General features: G+C 42.9%; 2 protein-coding genes and 2 long non-coding RNA genes across 17 annotated transcripts in view; 2 read left to right on the forward strand and 2 right to left on the reverse strand.

The window, feature by feature from the left end:
- Window positions 1-23: 23 nt before the first annotated feature.
- LOC124429453 (spermatogenesis-associated protein 20) lies at window positions 24-5,039 on the forward strand. 8 transcript variants are annotated; one of them, XR_006943468.1, is made up of 14 exons: window positions 24-251; window positions 325-903; window positions 1,081-1,468; window positions 1,533-1,676; window positions 1,751-1,867; window positions 1,942-2,184; window positions 2,271-2,450; window positions 2,534-2,743; window positions 2,822-3,014; window positions 3,143-3,311; window positions 3,437-3,645; window positions 3,942-4,141; window positions 4,299-4,613; window positions 4,780-5,039. XR_006943468.1 is itself a non-coding variant. In XM_046974795.1 (14 exons), the coding sequence occupies exons 3-14, from the start codon at window positions 764-766 to the stop codon at window positions 4,557-4,559; spliced, it is 2,454 nt and encodes an 817-aa protein (XP_046830751.1). In that variant the 5' UTR covers window positions 24-251; window positions 325-450; window positions 559-763; the 3' UTR covers window positions 4,560-5,039. The 8 variants fall into 8 exon arrangements, 7 of the variants coding, with proteins under 7 accessions (XP_046830751.1, XP_046830759.1, XP_046830755.1 ...); XM_046974795.1 differs by having other exon boundaries at window positions 325-450; window positions 559-903; window positions 4,299-5,039; XM_046974803.1 differs by having other exon boundaries at window positions 325-450; window positions 739-903; window positions 4,299-5,039.
- On the reverse strand, window positions 4,044-6,697 carry LOC124429714. Its single transcript, XR_006943529.1, has 3 exons — window positions 5,843-6,697; window positions 5,168-5,453; window positions 4,044-4,184 (listed from the first exon to the last, which is right to left on the reverse strand). It is a non-coding gene; the product is annotated as an uncharacterized LOC124429714 (long non-coding RNA).
- An 865-nt stretch (window positions 6,698-7,562) lies between these two features.
- On the reverse strand, window positions 7,563-19,955 carry LOC124432117. The gene is made up of 2 exons (XR_006944186.1): window positions 14,460-19,955; window positions 7,563-7,708 (listed from the first exon to the last, which is right to left on the reverse strand). It is a non-coding gene; the product is annotated as an uncharacterized LOC124432117 (long non-coding RNA).
- The window catches only part of LOC124431978 (voltage-dependent T-type calcium channel subunit alpha-1G), a 53,333-nt gene continuing 41,079 nt past the window's right edge, over window positions 7,704-19,957 (forward strand). For all 7 annotated transcript variants that reach the window (XM_046980440.1, XM_046980422.1, XM_046980431.1 and 4 more), the window contains exon 1: window positions 7,704-8,537. In XM_046980440.1, the coding sequence (XP_046836396.1) occupies window positions 8,068-8,537 (470 nt within the window). In that variant the 5' untranslated portion in view covers window positions 7,704-8,067. The remainder of the gene's footprint in view (window positions 8,538-19,957) is intronic.

Genomic DNA, 19,957 nt, shown 5'->3' on the forward strand with positions numbered 1-19,957 from the left:
TTTTCCCTATCGGATGTATCATCGATAGGTTTTATTTCAATAAATTTCTACTTTTATCTTTTTCTCAATCAATTTGGTCATATAAAGAAAACATGAAGGGAAACAGTTTCGTTGTAATTCATTCGTGTAAGACGCTCCTTCAAAGTATCGCCGTCAAAGTATTCGGACGTCTTGTTTCAGATCACATAACGGCGTAACACGGAGCAAGAGGCAAGTATCAGCAATAGCGTACAAAAGCGAAAATCATCTAGGTTCTTTTTTTTCTTTACATTGTACTTGATTTTTTTTTCATATGTCAAATATCATTACAAGTATCTTTTGTAGCGTCTGTATTATTAACCAGTGACCAGAGAGCATAGCGCTGTATAATATCGAGGGAAAAGAGATATATCAAGGGTTGCATCGGTAGACATCATTTCGATGTCGGTAGAGGTTAGAAAATTCTATTACGTATGTAAGCATGCATTTTATATCTTATATTAGTGCGCATAACATAAAGCGACTTATTGGTACGGTTTCGCGTAGAAACGAAACTAATATCGCATTATTTAAAAATAGAACGTTCCTATTTTTTGCGACTCGTAAGATCATACAGGTATACGTAATAATCGTATGTATCGTATGAATGACGCTACCGGAAGGCGTAGACGCCATCTCCGCGAATACCGCGCGAAAATGATTAAATCGAATGATCTTACGTTGACACGCAGATGTTATGGAATTAAACGATCTTGGTAGATAAATCTTCCATGCTGCGCCTGTTATGCGTCTTTTGGGAAGAAGCAGCCTGTTATCAGCTATACGATATTCATTCGAATTGTCTAAGAGGCAGTACGGTCGTAAAAGTAATAGTCGTTCGATAAAAGTTCATCCTTCGGTAATTACTGGATCGCCGTTGTGCAGGTAAATTATTACGAGCGCCTACGTGCGACGTGTTAAGATATATATATGTATGTATATATAACCGTTAATTAAAATAACTATTCTTCGAACGTTTGTAAATTGACGTGCTACATATATTGGACGTGACATACCGCTGAAGAATAGCTCAATGAAAATTTGCAAGGATTTATTTTTTAGATCGAGTTCTAATTTACAAATATATTTATCGTTATCCGTGAGAATGGCATCCTCGTCGAAAGACGATGCGAAAAATGTCGACGAAACGTTAATCAAGAAGGGAGAAAATCGACTGGCTCTGGAGAAGTCACCTTATCTGTTGCAACACGCTAGAAATCCCGTACAGTGGTATCCTTGGGGAGACGAAGCTCTCGAGAAAGCGAAAGCGGAGGACAAGGTGATTTTCTTGTCCGTCGGATACTCGACGTGTCACTGGTGTCACGTTATGGAGAAGGAGTCCTTTGAGAATCCACAAATCGCCGAGATCATGAATAAGAATTTTGTTAATATAAAAGTGGACAGGGAGGAGCGACCGGATATCGATAGAATATACATGGCGTTCGTACAGGTATCTGTCGCGACGACAGCTGTCGTGGCGACGATTCTTCAAATAAAGCGGTAATGTCTTCTAGGCTATTTCCGGGCACGGTGGTTGGCCGATGAGCGTATTTCTCGCACCGAATCTCTCACCGATCATAGGTGGAACTTATTTTCCGCCGGAAGACAGACACGGTTATACCGGATTTAAGAACGTTCTACTTGGTATCTCTAAAGAGGTAGACCTACTTGATATGATTTGACAATTTGGCGCACGGTAAAGTTCTGTCATTCGGATTATTATTAATTACAGTGGCGAGAGAATAAGCGTGAGCTAATGCTACTCGGTGGGACCATTATACAGAGATTGAAGAACGCAGGCGAGAACAAAGGCCGGCTGATCGTAAGCGAAAGAAAGACAAGAGGGAGGGTATAGAGTGGGTAGTCGGGTAGAATGTCTGGTTTGGCATCGACTCATTCGTCGTATTTTTTTTTTTCAACTAGGAACGATACGTACCTTCGGAGGAATGTGCCATGATATGCCTTCACCAATTGAAGAACTCCTACGAGCCTAACTTTGGTGGATTTTCGGACGCGCCAAAGTTCCCTCAGCCGGTCAATTTCAATCTTCTTTTTTATATGTACGCACGCGACCCATCCACCGACATTGCTCGCGAATGCTTGGAGATGTGCGTGCATACTCTGAAAAAAATGGCACTTGGGGGAATACACGATCATATCGGTCAAGTGAGTTAACGGTTACGTTAACGTTTACGCTTTTCATCCTTCATTATTCTTTTCGTTAGGTATTAACATAAACCTAATGTCCTAAGGGCTTTTCAAGATACTCCGTCGACGAGGAATGGCACGTGCCTCATTTTGAAAAAATGCTCTACGATCAGGGCCAGCTATTGCAATCGTATACCGATGCATTTTTGACCACCAAGGATCCGTTATTCGCCGAAATGATCGACGATATAGCTACTTACGTATCGCGAGATTTGAGGCACAAGGTATTATTAGTTATAGAATCTCTCTTTCGAGTCACAATTTCTTCCCGGTCTTGATAATATTTTATTTAAATTCGGGATCGCAGGAGGGGGGCTTTTACAGCGCCGAAGATGCCGATTCTTATCCTACGAAGGGATCGGGGGAAAAGAAGGAAGGCGCCTTTTACGTTTGGACGTACGACGAGATCAATGCGCTTTTGGATAAAGACGTGGCCGATAAGAAGGGCTTGAAACTGAGCGACGTCTTCTGCTTTCATTTCACGGTCAAGCCGAAGGGAAATGTACCGGCGCGTCGAGTACGTAGGATAACCTGCGCCCCAAAGTGACTTTTCATAAGAGCATTAAAACTATTTCATAAGAATTCGCTCTTTTAGGATCCCCATGGGGAACTGAGCAAGCAAAACGTATTGATCGTTTATGGTGGCGTAGAAGATACGGCAAGGCACTTTGGTATAACGGTCGAGAAAACGCAGATTCTTCTGAAAGAGGCATCGCGAATACTTTTCGAAGCTAGAGAGAAGAGACCGCGGCCCCATTTAGACGATAAGATTTTAACGGCCTGGAACGGTGAGATAGGCGATATTTTATATTTCGAACGATGATCGTTATTATGATCAATCGAATATTATAATCAATCGATAATAACGATCTCGATCTTAATACCTTAATATTCGCATTTTTGATTTCTAACGCAGGCCTGATGATAAGCGGCTTGGCACGAGCCGGTTCTGCTACCGATAACAAGCGATACGTCGATTTGGCAACGGACGCTGCCAAGTTTATCGAACGTTATCTTTACGATAAATCCGAACGTTTGTTACTTCGTAGTTGTTATCGTAGCGATAACGACGCCATCGTATTAACGTAAGTATATAACGTAAGATTGCCGATCGCTATTAACCCTTTAACGTATCGCACCTGCCTTGTCAGCTCGTGGATCCTTAAGTATTATCAGCCTTAAGAATAGATGGGAATAATATCGATCGTAGGAGCGTGCCTATAAAAGGCTACCACGCGGACTATGCCTTTGTGGTGAAGGGATTGTTAGATCTCTACGAGGCCAATCTAGATCCTCATTGGTTGGAGTTCGCCGAGATACTTCAGGATATTCAGGACGAGCTCTTTTGGGACGCGACGAGCGGCGGCTATTTCTCAACTATCAAGGACGATCCTACGATAATTCTTCGACTCAGGGACGGTACGTTCAAATCTATTTTTCTACGTAATTTTAGCTAACAGTTGAGATTAAAGCCTCGTGGTCGCGCGAACGCTTAGCGCTTTTGATTCGAGAAACCTCTCGTTTCTCCAAAGAGAAGCCGTGCTACGCGCTACCAAAGACTATCCACGTCAAAATATTTATAGCGGCGCGTCTGCTCAATGTTTCGAGAGTCGGCCTGTACGAGTCCGTCGTGTATGAGGAGGCATCGTCAAATACCCGAGATATAAAATATCCTTGTGCTTGTTATCGTGACTTTTATGATCTCGGGCTTGCAGATCACGATGGAGCGGAACCGTGCAGCAACTCGATTGCCTGTGGAAATCTATTGAGATTAACGACTTACTTGGAACGTGTCGAATTCAAGGACAAAGCGGAACGTCTTCTTTCATCGTTCAAGGAACCTTTGTCAAAGGTACCGAGCTCCGTAGCGGAGATGGTGAGAGCGTTGTTGCACTATCACGATAGTTCCACGGAGGTACGTATGTATTACTTTTTCCTTTCTTCCTCCGTTTCTTCTCCTACGACGTAGAAAACAAGGGAGATGACAGGATCGAACGATAACGACGAAAGTTTGCCTTTTTTTTTCTTTCTTTTCTTTTTTTTTCTTTTCTTCTTTCTTTTTTTCTTTCCAGATCTATGTAATAGGAAATTCGGGAGCGGAGAATACGAACGAGCTGTTGCGCGTGGTACGCGAACGTCTGATACCGGGACAGGTTCTAATGTTCGCGGATCAGGATAAATCCGATAATATATTGCTTCGCAAGAATAAGATCCTTGCTAAGATGAAGCAGGACAAAAACGTACCGAGAGCCTATGTCTGTCGGTATCGAACGTGTTCCTTACCCGTGACGACTCCGGCCGAACTCGCGGATCTATTGAGCACGGAACGATAAAGGAACCCGTTGTTTCGAGTTTGCCTTGTTTACTGCGATCTAACAAATGGCGAGGTGAGAAAAGAAAGGCATATAGTTAGCAAATGCTATTGTACAAATTCGCTAGAACGGAAAAAAAGGAAAAAAAGGAAAAAAAAGGAAATAAAAGAAGAAAAAAAAAAAAAAAGAAAAAAAATGTATATATCATAAAGATAAAACCGTATAATGGGATATCTTGTAGTTCTCATGTCTTCCTCGATGCAATCCAGGAAGGTTGAGCGTTGGCGAAGCTCGATCGAATGCAGAGATTAACAAATACGTTTAGATTTTGCTACGGGCGTTAGACGTTGCCGTAATTTCCCAGCAGATCGGAGAATATTATTTTTGAATCTAAGAATATTTATGTAGTTCCTTAGTGCTGCTACGAGAGGACGATATATTTTCAAACGTCCAAGCACTTTTCCCGTTCGAATAAAGTTACGATATATAAAAGCAATCGAATATCTGTCGCATTTCTCATTTAAACCCGACCTATCATTTCCCAAACGAAGATCCTAACGTTACTTCGTTTCAATCGCATTTTTTTTTTACTTCCGATATTAATTGACAATCAATAGATTCACACCTACCCTGTAGTCGAAAGTGCTTCCCCGCTCTTTATCGCGCTTGACTCGAGATTTGTTAGGCGTTGATTATCGAGGAACCTCTGGCATCGTCGAGAATCACGGTACAACGATTCGCGGCTCGAAAAGCCACGTTACGGATTCCAGCCGAAAATAGACGAACACGCATACTCTGACGCGGTGATCGGAGGAGAATCTCTCGCTCTCGCTCGTTGCTCGAGGATACCAGGGGCTCCAGTTTTAATGCGATGCACTCTTATTAGACGTGGACCATTCCTCGCTTCCGCTTTATCTTTCAATATTACGAGATATGGATAGATAAGTTTTAACGTTTCCTCTACGATGAATATGTAGAAAATAATAAATGATTTCGAAAAGACTTCAGCATTGTTACGTTTTAACGTCATGCATAAAAAAACGGGGTCTGTGTTTGATCTACAAATGAAACAAAAGAAAAGTACCGAAATGAAACTCAACAACGATTTTCCTTTATTTCGGATAAATAATAGACATGTATGTATGTATACATATATATGTATATATGTATATATATATATATATATATATATATATATATATATATATATATATATATATATATATATATATATATGAGCGATATCTCATACGTATCTATTGACGTACATTAAATCTAATTGATTCGATGCAAGATTTATATACCAAAGCTGTGTCGCATGAAATTTCAATGTACGATAAACGTAGCGAACAGGTGATTTCAGGTAAAGGCAGAAGGTTACGCGCGACGCTTAGTTGTCGAAGAAAGCGAAAGCGAGGATTGGAAGAAGTAGAAGAAGAAAAAGAAAAAGAAGAGAAAGATCTCAAGGACTCGCTGAGATAGTACTCTCCTCCCTCTCTCTCCCTCTCGAGTACTGTCCAGAGAGAAGGAGGTGTTTTAAGAGAAGAAAAGAGGATGAAGCATCTGAGGTGATGAAGTATAGAAAGAGACAGAGATATAGAGAGGGGCGAAAGGAAAAGCAGAGGCAGAGGCAGGAGGAGGATCTTTGGATCTTCTCGAGGGAGGAGAAAGAGGAGGTTGGAGGTCACGAGGTGGCGAGCTCGCGCATGCGTTTACGACTCGACGACGAGGATGTTCGACGTTTTTTTCAGTCACCGGTCGACGCTGCGCCGAGCACTGTCGACACGTACGTTCCCGACGTACCTACACGGGGCACCACCACCAAGAACACCAGCACTACCACCACCAGTGCCGCCGTTACCACCACTATTACTACTACCAATCACCAACCATCACTACCACCACTACAACCGCAACTATTATACCACCGCTACCACCGTCGTGTCGTTGTTTGAACAAGAACGGCACCACCAGTTGGTATCAATTCCCTTCCAACGTCAAAGTCGATCGTGCGCGGTGGAGAAGAGGAAGGGTAGATGGATGGATGGATGGATTGGATGGATGGATAGATAGATGGATGGACTGATGGATAGATAAATAGATAGATAGATAGATAGATAGATAGATAGATAGATAGATAGATAGATATATAGATAGATAGATAGATAGGTAGATAGGTAGATAGATAGATAGATAGATAGATAGATAGATAGATAGGTAGATAGATGAATGGATGGATGGATGGATGGATGGATGGATGGATGGATGGATGGATGGACAGATGGATGGATGGGTGGATAGACAGATAGACAGACAGACAGACTGACAGACAGACAGACAGACAGACAGATAGATGCAGTGGTAGTCTTGCGAAACGACGAAAGAGCAACTCTGCTTGATCCACGCGCGTAAAGGCACGCGGTTAGTCGCGCGAAAAACATCCGAAATTCTCTTTCCTTTCGAAAAAACTCGTATACATACGCATATAGATATACAGCGCAGGTACGTACGAATACGTATATACGTAGATAGAGAAAATAAGTTTTCAGCGATATAGCTGAAAAAGAAGAGGTGAAGGAAGAAATAATTCAGCGAAAGAGGGTAGCAGCGAAAGAGAGGAAAGTGGTAGCGCAGGTGGAGGAAGAAGGGAACCGGGCAGGCGCGTCTCGTGCTGGACGGTCACGCATTTGGATCCTGCTCTGACTCTTCCCGACTTCTACTCTCTACGGCGCAAGATGCGGCAGGCCGATATTCGGCCGCTTCTTCGATCTCGAAAATCCGGAACGACGTGGCCTCGACGTCGACTCGACGTGACTTCTGCCGGTAGAATTACAGAGTGAGAAAGATAGAGATTAGAGGAATAAGAAGAAAATCGTCGTGGTTGTTGCTTTTGCTGCTGGTGCTGGTGCCGCTGGCATTGTCGAGTCTCTCACAACGGCGTGAAAATAAACCGAGCTCGGATCGAGCTGGAATATCCTCGATGACGACGTTGCTCGAACGCTCCGGGTGCGAGCACAGTTGACGTAAATTTCGCCTACGGTGCGGCGTACCAACGAACGGAGGGTGAAACAAGACTTCTTTCCTCCTCCCTCCCTCTCTCTCTCTCTCTCCCTCTCTCTTCCTCTACCGTATATTTCTATTTATCTTTCTCTCTCTCTCTCTCTCTCTCTCTCCCCTCCGTTCTCCTTTTTTCTCTTCCTCTCTTTTTCGAGGGGACGAAGGATCGACGCGAGAGAAGAGGAAGAGGAAGAAGAGGAACGTGGTCCGTCCTCGATGGCCACTCTGGCGACCATTCTTGTCGCTCTTGAGGGCGATCGTGTTATTACCATCGAAGAGGGCTGCTTATTGCGACGTCTCGCGTCTGTCGATGAAGAAAGCGTAAACGAGTCGTAGACGAGATCGAGCTACGACGACGAAAAAAAGCTGATCGAGGTCGTCTCGGCGCTCTTGACGGCGTCTTTTGAGAGGACACAAAGCAGCTGAGGAAGAAAGGGGAGGAGAGAGAGAGAGAGAGAGAGAGAGAGAGAAAATGTCCACGCATTATCCACAAGGATATCGGTATCGTTCGCCGACGAAGGCTACGAGTGGCGAGCAAGGATCGGATAGCGATGTGGCGGAACTAAGCGATCTGGAGGACGACGAGGACGAAGACGGAGCTCATGCTACGACCGATCGTCGACCGGTCGTCGGCCGGGAAACGAACGAGCTCGAGGATGTCGAGATCGACGAGCGACTACGTAGATTAAATGAAGATCGTCGAGTACATGACATGGATGATGACGAGGTGGACGACGACGAGAACGACGATGACGACGACGACGACGACGACGATGACGACGACGACGACGACGACGATGACGATGACGATGACGACGATGACGACGAGGAGGAAGAAGACGGCGACGAGCTACCCTATCCAGGTTTCGTGCCCGTTGCTCTTCGTTATCTCGAGCAGACTACACGACCGCGCAACTGGTGTCTCGCGCTCATCACCAATCCATATCCTTTTTGGAAGCTTTTTATATCGATACCGATAGAGAGAAAGAATACAAAAATATAACCGTATGCGAAGGTATTTATTGGTGTTAACGTCATCTTGGAATACGAAATCAGCATCTTATTATCGCTTCTCTCGGTGAGTCTGCTTTTCTCTATCTAGGAAAGATTTTTTTGTTTTTACATCATTCGAAAGTATTTCTTTGAACGTGATGCCTTTCACGCCGCGATCACGCGAAAATAAACTTAACGGCTGGATACGTAGATACGTACGTAAGGATGTAAGGCGATGCTTTATTTTTTAATGGAATTGGGAGAGGAAGAGAGAGAGAGAGAGAGAGAGAGAGAGAGAGTGGGTGTTGCAACTGGAATTCTCGTAGGAGTTGTACGTTTTTCTTCCGACTTTTGTGATTTTCCAAAAATTTTTTTCATTTCCTCTAGGCGCTCGTACTCGTCTCCTATCGTTGACCAAAGTACCGAATTCCCTCGGTGCAAATCCGTCAAAGTTCTTTCGTTTCGAAAGCCGCTCACGCTCCATCGCTTCCCGCGTAATGTGTTTTCCATGTAAGTCGGCGCGGCGCGAGGGAAAATTCTCTAGCGCGCTAAGAATACGACGACGGCCGTGCGCGTCTTCTATAACGTTTTTCGCTCGACTATTCGTGCTCACGAAGGAGAAGAAACTTTAAGGAAAATTTTTTGAAAATTTACCGCTAATTTTCTAGAGACGTAATTCGCTTTTTCGAGATTACGAAACGCCGCGACCATTGTGATTTTGCATTTGCGTTTTCGACGTTTCAATTTACATCCATCGAATTTCTTCGGACTCGCTCGTATCTTGTCGCTACATTCAACGTAAATATTCACGTTCCAAGAGTCCTTTTACGAATCGGTCATCGCGAAAGCTCGCCGTTCTTGTTTTATTATCTCTAATTTTAGCGATGCTTACCCATCGCTAAAACGTCCATGACTACTACTATTCCTGCCTATTCGCTTAGATGCTTCAAAGTTTTCCGGATCCGTTCGTCCGTCCGTCCGTCTCCCTCTACCCCCCTCCTATCTGTCTCTCTCTCTCTCTCTCTCTCTCTCTCCTTCTTTATAATACCAACGTATATTTCCTATCCGGCTAAACAAAACGATCGAAAGGCAGGCACGTTAAGAGCAAAGTAGATAGTGTCGATCTGGACAGCCGTTTCTCTCCACTCGGAAACGTATTCGAATATACAGCCATCTAAGTAGACAATGTCGGTTGATGGATAGACACAGTCCACGGTTCATGTTGGATTCTTCGTGAGGCATACTTGTAAAATATGTCTGAAGATGGAAAGAGGGAGGGAGGGAGAGAGAGAGAGAGAGAGAGAATTGGTAGTGGTTCGTCCTACAATTATTTGCATGAAACTAGCTCGAAAAGGAAATCCAATGAAGTTGAGTCTCTTCGAAGAAAGGCTCTACGTCACAACGACGTTCCGGAAAAGAGGCGAAGCGCAAACCTTTCCATTCCTTTCTCTTTGTATCTCTTGTTGCGCGCGCGAGCGGAAGCTCGATATGCGAAGCTGTACTGACATCGCCTTAAATAGGTCATTGATTGACCTATCCCCAGGCGAACCCTACCATGCGCGCGTGATTACCACCTTCTACTGTTGCACGGTTTCTCCTCTACTTCTCCCACTCTCTCTTTCTCTCTCTCTCTCTCTCTCTCTCTCTCTCTATCTTGCTCTTGCTACGTGCCCTCCCACCCCAGACGCAACCCAGTCTCGGTCCAATCTCTCTTTTCCCCCTTATTTCAGCCCTCTCTTTCTCTCCCTTCGCACGTTTCTTCTCTCTATATCCGTCTGTAGGCAATAGCGCCTACAGACGTATCCGTTTGTGCGCGAAATTACAGGGTAACGGTGCGGGACGCACGTGGTCTGTGGGCAAAGTTTAGTCAGCTCCAGGATCGGCGCAACAAGCGCTAATAGAAAGATTCCCATTGTGTGTCGGGCGAACAATGGGTGACTGCGACTACCGCGAATGCGGGCCAAGCATTTTGCGATTCGTCGCGTCTTTTATTCCATTTTTGTCTTCGTTCCTCGCCGGCTCCTTTTTCACCATTTCCTCCGTTCGACCGATTTGTCGACGAATCGATCGATTGGAAAAACGAAGAAAAATAATTAAAGAACGAGCCAATCTTGACGGCCGACTTTCGGATACCGGAAGCTCCAGTCGATTGAAACAATTTGCCCGCTCGTCCTCGTCCGGGCTTGATTGTCTATTAAGCTTCGCGTAAATGAGCAAGGGAGAGGAGGCACCTATCATCATCGATAAGAGACACCTATCTCTACATGTATTAGTCGGTTTTGCTTCTTCCGTTTTACTCTTTCTTTTTCTTTTTATTCGCCGTCGAAGGAGAGACCAATGGAAAGTTAGATTTTCGAACTTCTCCGAGAGTAAATTTCCCTAAACTTTCAGCTATCGTAAATCTTCGATCTACCGTTATCTAATCTTTCCTCATTTTATCGTATTACTCGATATCGTCCTGTTGGCAAGTTTGGCTGTTTTCTAACGGCGGCAACGATGCACGCGAGGAAATCGATCGATCGAAGGTCGCGTCGGATGATAATTAGACGCGAGTTACACACGAGAACCGTAAATTGGACGTTACGAATATAGTTTGGCTCGACGCGCGGTTTAGCTGAATTATCGGTATATTGTCTTGCCGAGCTCTCCGAGCCGACAAATTAATTCGATTATAGTGCTTGGATCATATCGTCAATTCTTCTCCATACGACGTCCTCGTATACGCCTTTTAATCTCCGACGTCGTTGAAATGAAAAGCGACGCTTCGAAGAAATTGCGATTAAACGACTAAACGACTAAAGGAGCGGTTTATTGCGTATCGGTACGAATACGAATAATACGATATACTTTCCGCGATGTAAATCGCCTATGGGTCGCGCGCGCGCGTTACACAATCGTTAAATATTTGAGAAGCGAGGTCCGAAGCGAAAAAGTCGATAGTGGTACCCTATACGTGGTACGTAGGATACGTATCTATACGTTTGTACACGTTTGTACACGTTTTTACACGTTTGCGTGCGAACCAATACATTTTTTCTTTTTTCTTTCGTCTTTTTTTCTTTTTTTTTTTTTTTTTTTGCGAAATACGCCTTTCGGTATTTATCGAATCGCCATATCCGATTTGTCTACGGGAAAAAGAGAATGAGAGTAGTGAGAGTATAGGGATGGCTCGGCTTACTCGAAATTTCGAGGAAGAAGGAGGAATAGATCACTACGGATCGTCGCGACGAGCGACGAAACGTTCGAAGACGAGAGGAATATGAAATAACGTCGTATTCAATGGGAGCTCTATCTTCTATCTGCGTATCATCTAGATATATATGCGTTCGAAGGATTTGATCCGAGGCCGCCTCCATTCCCCGGAATCGTCCTGCGTGATTGATTTCGTTCAACAGGATTTCGACGTGTACCCGTGTGAACGCGCATCTCTTCGTGCCTGTTATCCCATTTCTTTTTTTCTTTTTTCTCGGTTTTTGTTTCTTCTCTTTCCCGTTTTTTATCACGTCTCATCGCATCTCTATCGGACGTCGTTGTTGTAGAATTTCCTTCAACTGGGTCGATCTAAATTTCGAACATTTTTACTTTTACACGTATACGCGTCTTTGATTACCGTCCAAAATTATGTCATTTCCAAGAGAAGAACGATTTAAGGTATCTCGATTCACGTAATGTGAAAATATGAAATCGCTCGTTTCACTTTAAGAGCTCTAGATCTTATTCCAGTGAAAACCGATAAAAGGGATTTCTATCTTTTTATCCTCTTATTGTCGTCCGTAATGCGTTGATCGTTTACGCGTACCCTTACTCCACGTAGTAGTTTCGATCTAATTATTGAAATTATTATTAATTCACGTATATTCGCCCTGGGACATATTTCAGTTCGCTTTTTCAAAATCTCTAGGTTACAAGTTTTTCGACAATGGTGAATAAAAAGAAAAGACGGAATATTTATGCGCGTCCGCCGAGGCTCGTATTCGCTTTGTTGCCAATAAATATACAAATTCGATCAAAAGTTCGGAACACTCTAGTGATTTATTCGATAACGTTTCGGCAAGATTTCGATTGGACACTTTTTGCCTTTTTCTTCTTCCTTTTTTCCAAAGTATTTTTAATCGAATAATTATACTCGCGAGAGAGTCAAAATTTTATTTAAAAATTCTTAAACGCAGCACACTTTTGTTCGAGATTGTAGTTGACAAGGGTTGAGAGAGAGAGAGAGAGAGAGAGAGAGAGAGAGAGAGAAAAGGATATCGCGTGACAAAGGTGTCGTATTTCTTCGAATAAGAGACTGAAAGAAAGAGAAATTGGCTCGTCGCGATTTCGTTATAAATTTTCTGCAGGTAACCGAGCGTTGCAAGTATTACCTACCACTTTTTGATTTTCTTCTTTGTTCCTATTTCACGCTTCTTATCGTGCATGCTTCCGCGTCGAGATATTTCGCGAGAGAAGGAGCAGGCAGGCGCGAAAGAAGGGGCATCAAGAAAGGGAGGAGGACTAAAAGGCAATATAAGAGTGGATTTTTACACCGATTTAGGTCTCCAAGCTCGGTCGCTGCGTTCGATCGATCCTCCATGTCATTAGCCGTCGGTGAATTCTTAAGAGTATGGGCCCTGATCGATTTCTTCGTCTTTACCGAAACGACGGCTTATACTCGATTTCCTCTTTCATCATTTTTTCTTCATTTCTCTTCCATCTCGCGAAATTTTCTAAACAACACTTGCATTTTTAAGTAATGCCACGAGAATAATTGCACCCATTTAACGGACACGTTTCTTAATGGGCAAAGTTGCGGATCGGATTGACCGAATGAACGATCGTTGTTACTACTTGTTACTACTTAAGGATACCTCGTTAGTTCTAGCATCGTTATAGCACTGATGGGGGCTAATTGTAAGTGCTACTATAGAGCCAAGTGTCTCTATTTCACGGATTCGCTCGTCAACTCCCATCCGAAGGTACGAGCAAGTATTTGCTTTGGAGTACCCGACTCGAGCCACGGCTTCGTTTGCATTTCGATCCGCGAGTCCCTTACGTGTGCGCCCGAGCCTTTTGCCGAAGTAAGAAAGCTTTTCAATTTATAACACGATTCGTTATTTGCCATTTCAATTGTTTCAATATATTAACTTCGACGATCGCTCGTTATTTTTCTTTCAGTATTTTTCCAGTAATCTTTAATAAACGATCGCTTCATTCAAGTTAGTTGTAGGATTTGTTTCTATGCGATCGAATTTTTTCCATATATCTGTTGCTTCGTACGGGCGTATTTGTTTCGAGTAAGCACACCGGTTGCTAATATTGAACCCGTCGTGTCTAGCGAAAAAGTTACAGCAAGCTGTGTACGCTGGATAGAATCCCGCGCAGTCGCACACACGTCTGTATTTTTTATGATATTCACAATATACTCAATATTCACGCATATAATATGCAACGAAATCAACAACAATATTTTTTTCTATATAAATGCACTTTTACGTAGACATATGGCATCGATGCGATCCGTCATTTTTCAAGAAAATTCACTTATTCGTTTTTTCGCTTTTTTCTTCAATATTATTTTAAAACGGCAAATATTTCAATCGAGAAACATGCACCAGCGAAATTTGTCCAACAAGTCGCGAACGAAGCATTAGCTTTCATATTTTATTCAACTCTCGAGGACAAAAACGCAGGGTCAATCTTTCGCCGCGTGTGTGAAGGAAAGAGAAAGAAGGAATAAATAGGCAGAAAGGGGAGATTCTAAGAAGAAAAAGAAGAAGAAGAAGAATAGGAAAGAACAGCTCGAAGGGAGAAGATATCGATATATCTCGTGGCATTGATCGAATATGATAATGGAACGAGTCAGCGATGTGAACGATTCTGCGCACGCCTGACCTCTCTCTCTCTCTCTCTTTCTCTCTGACGAGCTGCTAGATCCATTTTCTCTTACTCTCATATTCTCCGATATCTAACCGCATATCTGCCATCTTCGGCCAAACATCCCCCACGACATATTCTCGCGCCGAAAAGGCCGAAGGTCTTGCACCCTCGTGTTCTCATGTTCTCTGATGTTCGAGCCACACGATCGAGCTACGCTCTCGGAAGTGGCTCTTTTCGATAAAACGTTCGCTATCGCTTCCGTTGGACTGAGGGGGAAAGGTGATGAGGAAAAGAGTAGGGGGAGAACATAGATCGGTGATAAACAAACCAATAGAGGGAGAGAGATGAGCTTTTTTTCCGCCAAGGAGTCAGGTTGCATCTCATGTTTTTACGTTCAAAGAGCCGTGACGAGGCGTCCAAGAAGGCGAGAGTGAGATGGGACAGGGATGAGAGAGAGAGAGAAAGAGAAAGAGAGGAGCCTGGCGGAGGCGAGTCGTTTATTGATCGGACACACTCTGCACGTTTGTAGAAAGTAGATAACGCAGGAGGTTTCTCACGATCTACCTGCTACCTGCTGGCCACTGGAGTCGAGCTACCCTTGTAATATCAAGGGCTTGATACGACGACTTCTCGGATTAAATCGAGATTTTCTCATGTGGACTCGTAGGAGTCGAGGATATTGTTCTTTTGGCTTTTACCGACAACACCCGTCCGATACACGAGGAAGTTAAATATATTTTTTATCGATAAGTAACGAACATGTCGTCGTGAAATTCCCTAGAAATATTTGCGGTGATTTATTTGCTCCGAGAATAAAAATATGTCATGTAAAGTTTTTAAGATATATCCCATTCTTCTTTAAAATAAATTCGATAAAAGGACTTGGCCTATCGAAATTCTATCGTCAAAGTTTCGCGATCTATCACTACAACGTCGTGATAGATCGGGTTCACATACTATACCAAGGCGCTCGCATGTTGATGGGCCATTCTCCGAGATCGACTGGATTCTTAGAAACGAGGAGAAGAAGACGGCCGAGAGAAGCGAGAAACAGATGTTCGATGGATAAGAAGGTGTATCCACACGCGCTTAAGATACGTCAAGATGCATCTCGCGTCGACGCGACCGTGTGCCGTCTTCTATGGCGTCTATCGAAGAGTAATTGATCAGGCACTATATATAAAATCGTGTAGGTTGTAACACGGGAAGCGAGGAAAATCCGATACCAGCTGGCTTCTCTGGTCGCGTTAGGTCAAACGCGTTTCTCCTGTCCACGCGTTACAATGACGCCTCTCTTCTCATTCACACGCACGTATATGCCTACGTATACGTCAGTATACAATAGGCACGCGACCGCGTGCGTTTTATCGCACGCAATTTGTATCTGCGTAACTTACGTACGTTCGATTTCTCGTCCGAATGCCAGTCGAGAATGCCTATTCTCCTTCTTCCCCTTTTTGTATTTCTTCGCTCGCAAAGTTACGTCCTACGTACTTTCTTTGGAATTCGGCGTAACGTCATTTATTTTTCAACGCGAGCAAAAATTACTATCTTTTTATTTCGCTTTCTATCAATTTCTTCATTTTGTAAACAAAGAGATATTTTAGTAATGTTGCTCGTTCGCCCATATCGTCGTAGTACTGTTATACCAACTCTTCCAAGCACACGCGATTTTCTTAATAATACAAATGATTCCTTTAACTTTATGCGTAGGACGTAGGTCGTAGATATTTGTATTTCGTGCGTGCTATAGATGAGGTCCCTGCCGTTTCGTTCCGTTCGGTCCGTATACCTCGTTTCCTTTAGAACGACGTAATTAATACAAACTTTGGTCGTTTGAAAGTTCTCTCTCTCTCTCTCTCTCTCTCTTTCTCTATCCCACCGGCCCCCTCCCTCGCTGGTCGGTACTGGTTGGGTTTAATGCGAGGCTGTTTGCTGGCACATTTGTTCTATTAGTATTTACCCGCTCAAAGACTAGAGTTCCCGTACGAAGAGAAGGAATAAAATGAAAAAGATACGAGATAAAGAAAGAGGGAGGAGTGAGAGGGAAAGGGGAAAGGGACAAATGGTACGGTATTATACGCAACATTGCTACGACACAACTACCGGTTGGTAAGTTTGTCCGACGTATGATTTACCGGCGGTGCTTGAATACAGCCACAGAATACGTTTTAATGGAGACTGAAGTCGTGCTACGGTACGCACCGTTGACGTACGAAAAAAAAAAAAAAAAAAAAACAAAACTGGAATATTTCCAAGACTCAAGACAAGGTGAAAGTTGAAATGTCAAAAAACTATGCAAGATGTTTCATTCAAACGCGATAGCGATGATTTTTTTATTTCTTATCGAGAGTGAAAAGCAGAGGAGGAAATAAAATATTAGTAACAATGATAGAAGAACGAACGAGCGGTAATTCTTCTTCTAACGAGGAAGAAAGTTTCGCCTGTTCCCTTTAGAAAAATAAAATAGATCCTCAAAGGACAATAATTCTCTAATAGTCTTCCAGCCTGGCAAAGTTTGCCAAGATCTTCGAGAGGAATGGACTTTATAGGCTACCGCGTGAAAGATAAAGGGAGAGAAGTTTCACGAGCTTTTACTTAAGGAGTACAGACATTGTTCTCTCTCTCTCTCTCTCTCTCTCTCTCTTTCTCTCTCGTCCTTCGCCTAACAAACTTTCTCCAATGCGCGTCACTGGATTTAATAGGCGTGTGTTCTTTCGCGGAAATGTCGTATTTCTGGGCTTTGTGCGAATCTACACGTACGTGGGGCTTCGTTTCATCCAACTTTACCGCCAGCGAGACGTTCTCGCGCGGATTTTTCCACCCTATCGTAACGTTCCTTTCTTCGTAAATAGCTCTGATAACAAAATCCAATTAGAGATCTCGACGGGAGATTATTTAAAAAAAGCGATAAAATTCTTGCTGCGATGAAACTTTCCAAGATCTAAAGATCTCTTCTTTTTTTTTTCTTTTTTCTAACGAAATGGAGAATACAAAGAAAGGAAAATAAAAGAAAAATAGAAAAACGTCAATTTAGGCTCGATGTCGAAAGATCTCCTTCTCTTTTTTCCTCTCTTTTAAAGTAACCTATGGTATGATATTTAATCCGACGACGGTACTCTCATAAATCGTGTACAAATGGGGACTCCAAGTCAAGCGGAAGAAAACGGAATATTCTTGCTGCAGTAGTTTCAATCTTGCACGTCTCCTCGCGCGTCTCAGCCGCCCATTCTCGTGCTAAAAGTATCGCTGACCTAGAAAAAAATTTCGTCTCGCTGCAAACGGTGAATACATATTTCAAGTGAAACGCCGCCAAATTTATTTATTGCCTATCGTTCGTCAAACGTAAATTCGCGGGTAATCGCTTCGCCGGACGAATTATAATGAATCGATTGAAAATAACGCAAAATATGCGTTCTTTCAGACAAGTTATTCCATAACGATAATATAATATAATATTAACGTTGGGACATTTCCTTTTACTTTATAAAGAAAAAGAAGGACGGAGAGAAACACCGTAACACTTTCCAAATTGTTTGCTTAACCCGCGAGCGTATTTGAATTTTCCATCCAATTATGCTAACGCCTCGGGAAACGAGGAGCATTTTTATTACGGGAACAACGAGTTTTAACGGTCTCTACGTGGTACGCTCGAAAATTCGTTCGAAATAAGTTGCTTGCTTGCGTCTTACAAATTCATCCCGTTCGTATATATATGGATGGATGGATGGATGGATGCATAGATACGGTCTTACATACGTACACGTTGGATGTCGTTTTATTATAAAATCGTAGCGACGCTCTCTCTCTCTCTCTCTCTCTCTCTCTCTCTCTCTCTCTCTGGGGAAAGAATTTACGATCGAGCGTGCACGGTAACGGTCACGCGATCTCCCTTTTAACGTTATATATTGCCATACCGTAAATCAAGAGGGCCAACTACCTCTTAAAGAGTGTTTCTGCATGCGACATCGATGACGCTTCTATTTCAGCTACGATCTCTATTCGATCTCTCTTTTTTTGTTTTTTCTCGCACGTTCCGACGTGCGCCGCGTTAACGAACGAGATAGCTATTTTTACAATTTTTCTTCCTTTCTACTCTCCCTCTCTCCCTCTCTCTGGAAATGGTGCTCGAAAACGTCACCCTTCGACGCAACCCCTCCTCTCCTAGATCCCGTCGAAAGGACTGATCGAACAAAGCTCCATTAACGACGCAACCGTCAGATCCGATGGTAATGCATTTGGATGGAGTTAAAGTGAAGTGTTTAGATAATAGTCACTTGGCAACGGCGATCGACCAAAAGATTATAGTCGAACATCGTTTCATCGATCGATGCTCCGATGTCATGAGAGAAATATCGTATAACGAACGTGAATGGATAAACCAGTAGGGGTTCTCGTTAATTCGATCCAAATTTTCCCAATTTTCGAGTATATCATATGCACGCGCGACCAACACAGCTAAGTTCTTTTAAAGCATTATATTTGGCTATGGCAAAGAAATTCATCTTGACCATATGGACAGATTCGTATAGATACGTACCTATATGCGGATGGATGTTAAAAATATGTCTTGGCTTCGGGAAAGTCAAAAAGTCAATGCTGTAAGTAAGTTAAAAGGGCAGCTTGCATTATTCTAACCAACTACTATTACCTATAATAACCGCGATGCGTGGTCTCTAGACAAATACGTGGCGTGGTCGAAGCAAGTTAAATATAAGATAAACGGAACGAACTTTTGTCCGAAACATTGGAAGAAAAAAAAGAAAAAGAAAAAGAGTATTACCATATATAATGCATATAATGTGTAAAAATAATTAATCCAGGAGAAAAAAGAGATAGAGGAAGATAGACATTGATTTTGTGAAAGCGCACCACCGTCGCGAAGGAATATATCATCGGCTTGACGATAAGAGAGAATACGGAATCGCCTATTGCCGTGAGGCTTCTTCTTACGATGCATTTAAAACTTCTCCTTGGCTACTCTCTTTGTCCATTCATAATCTTCGCTTTCATTCGATGCGACTCCTTTCTAGCAGAACCAGCGAAACAAATTGAAGCATTGTGATATCACGAAATTCTTAACCATTGTTACACCCATTGTATCACCTACTTGGTTTCCACAATGGTGTAATATATGGTTGTAGGAGGCTAGTTATCGATGATTCGCGATACACGCTTTTCCCACGACAACCAACCAGTTGCAAAATTCCGCTCTTTCTCTCTTTAACATAAACAACTTCTCACAATGAACCGTCGTTGTACGTTGTAGGTACATATAGGTATGTATGTACTCTTAACGTCGCTTTAACCTACATTTTATGAAAGCGTTTTTGAACGCTTCTATGTTTTTAATTACGCCGTTCGAGCGTTCTTCCATCTTCTAAGTCGGAATAATTTCGTTGCGCGTTACCAAAAAGGAGAATTTACTCTCGTCCATCTTATCGTTTAACAAGCTATAACGCGTCCTAGGATATGCATTTGTCATAGGAAATATATTTTTCCTTAACCGAGAT

Source organism: Vespa crabro, chromosome 1 (assembly GCF_910589235.1).
Source record: "Vespa crabro chromosome 1, iyVesCrab1.2, whole genome shotgun sequence".
Classification (NCBI taxonomy): Eukaryota; Metazoa; Arthropoda; class Insecta; order Hymenoptera; family Vespidae; genus Vespa; species Vespa crabro.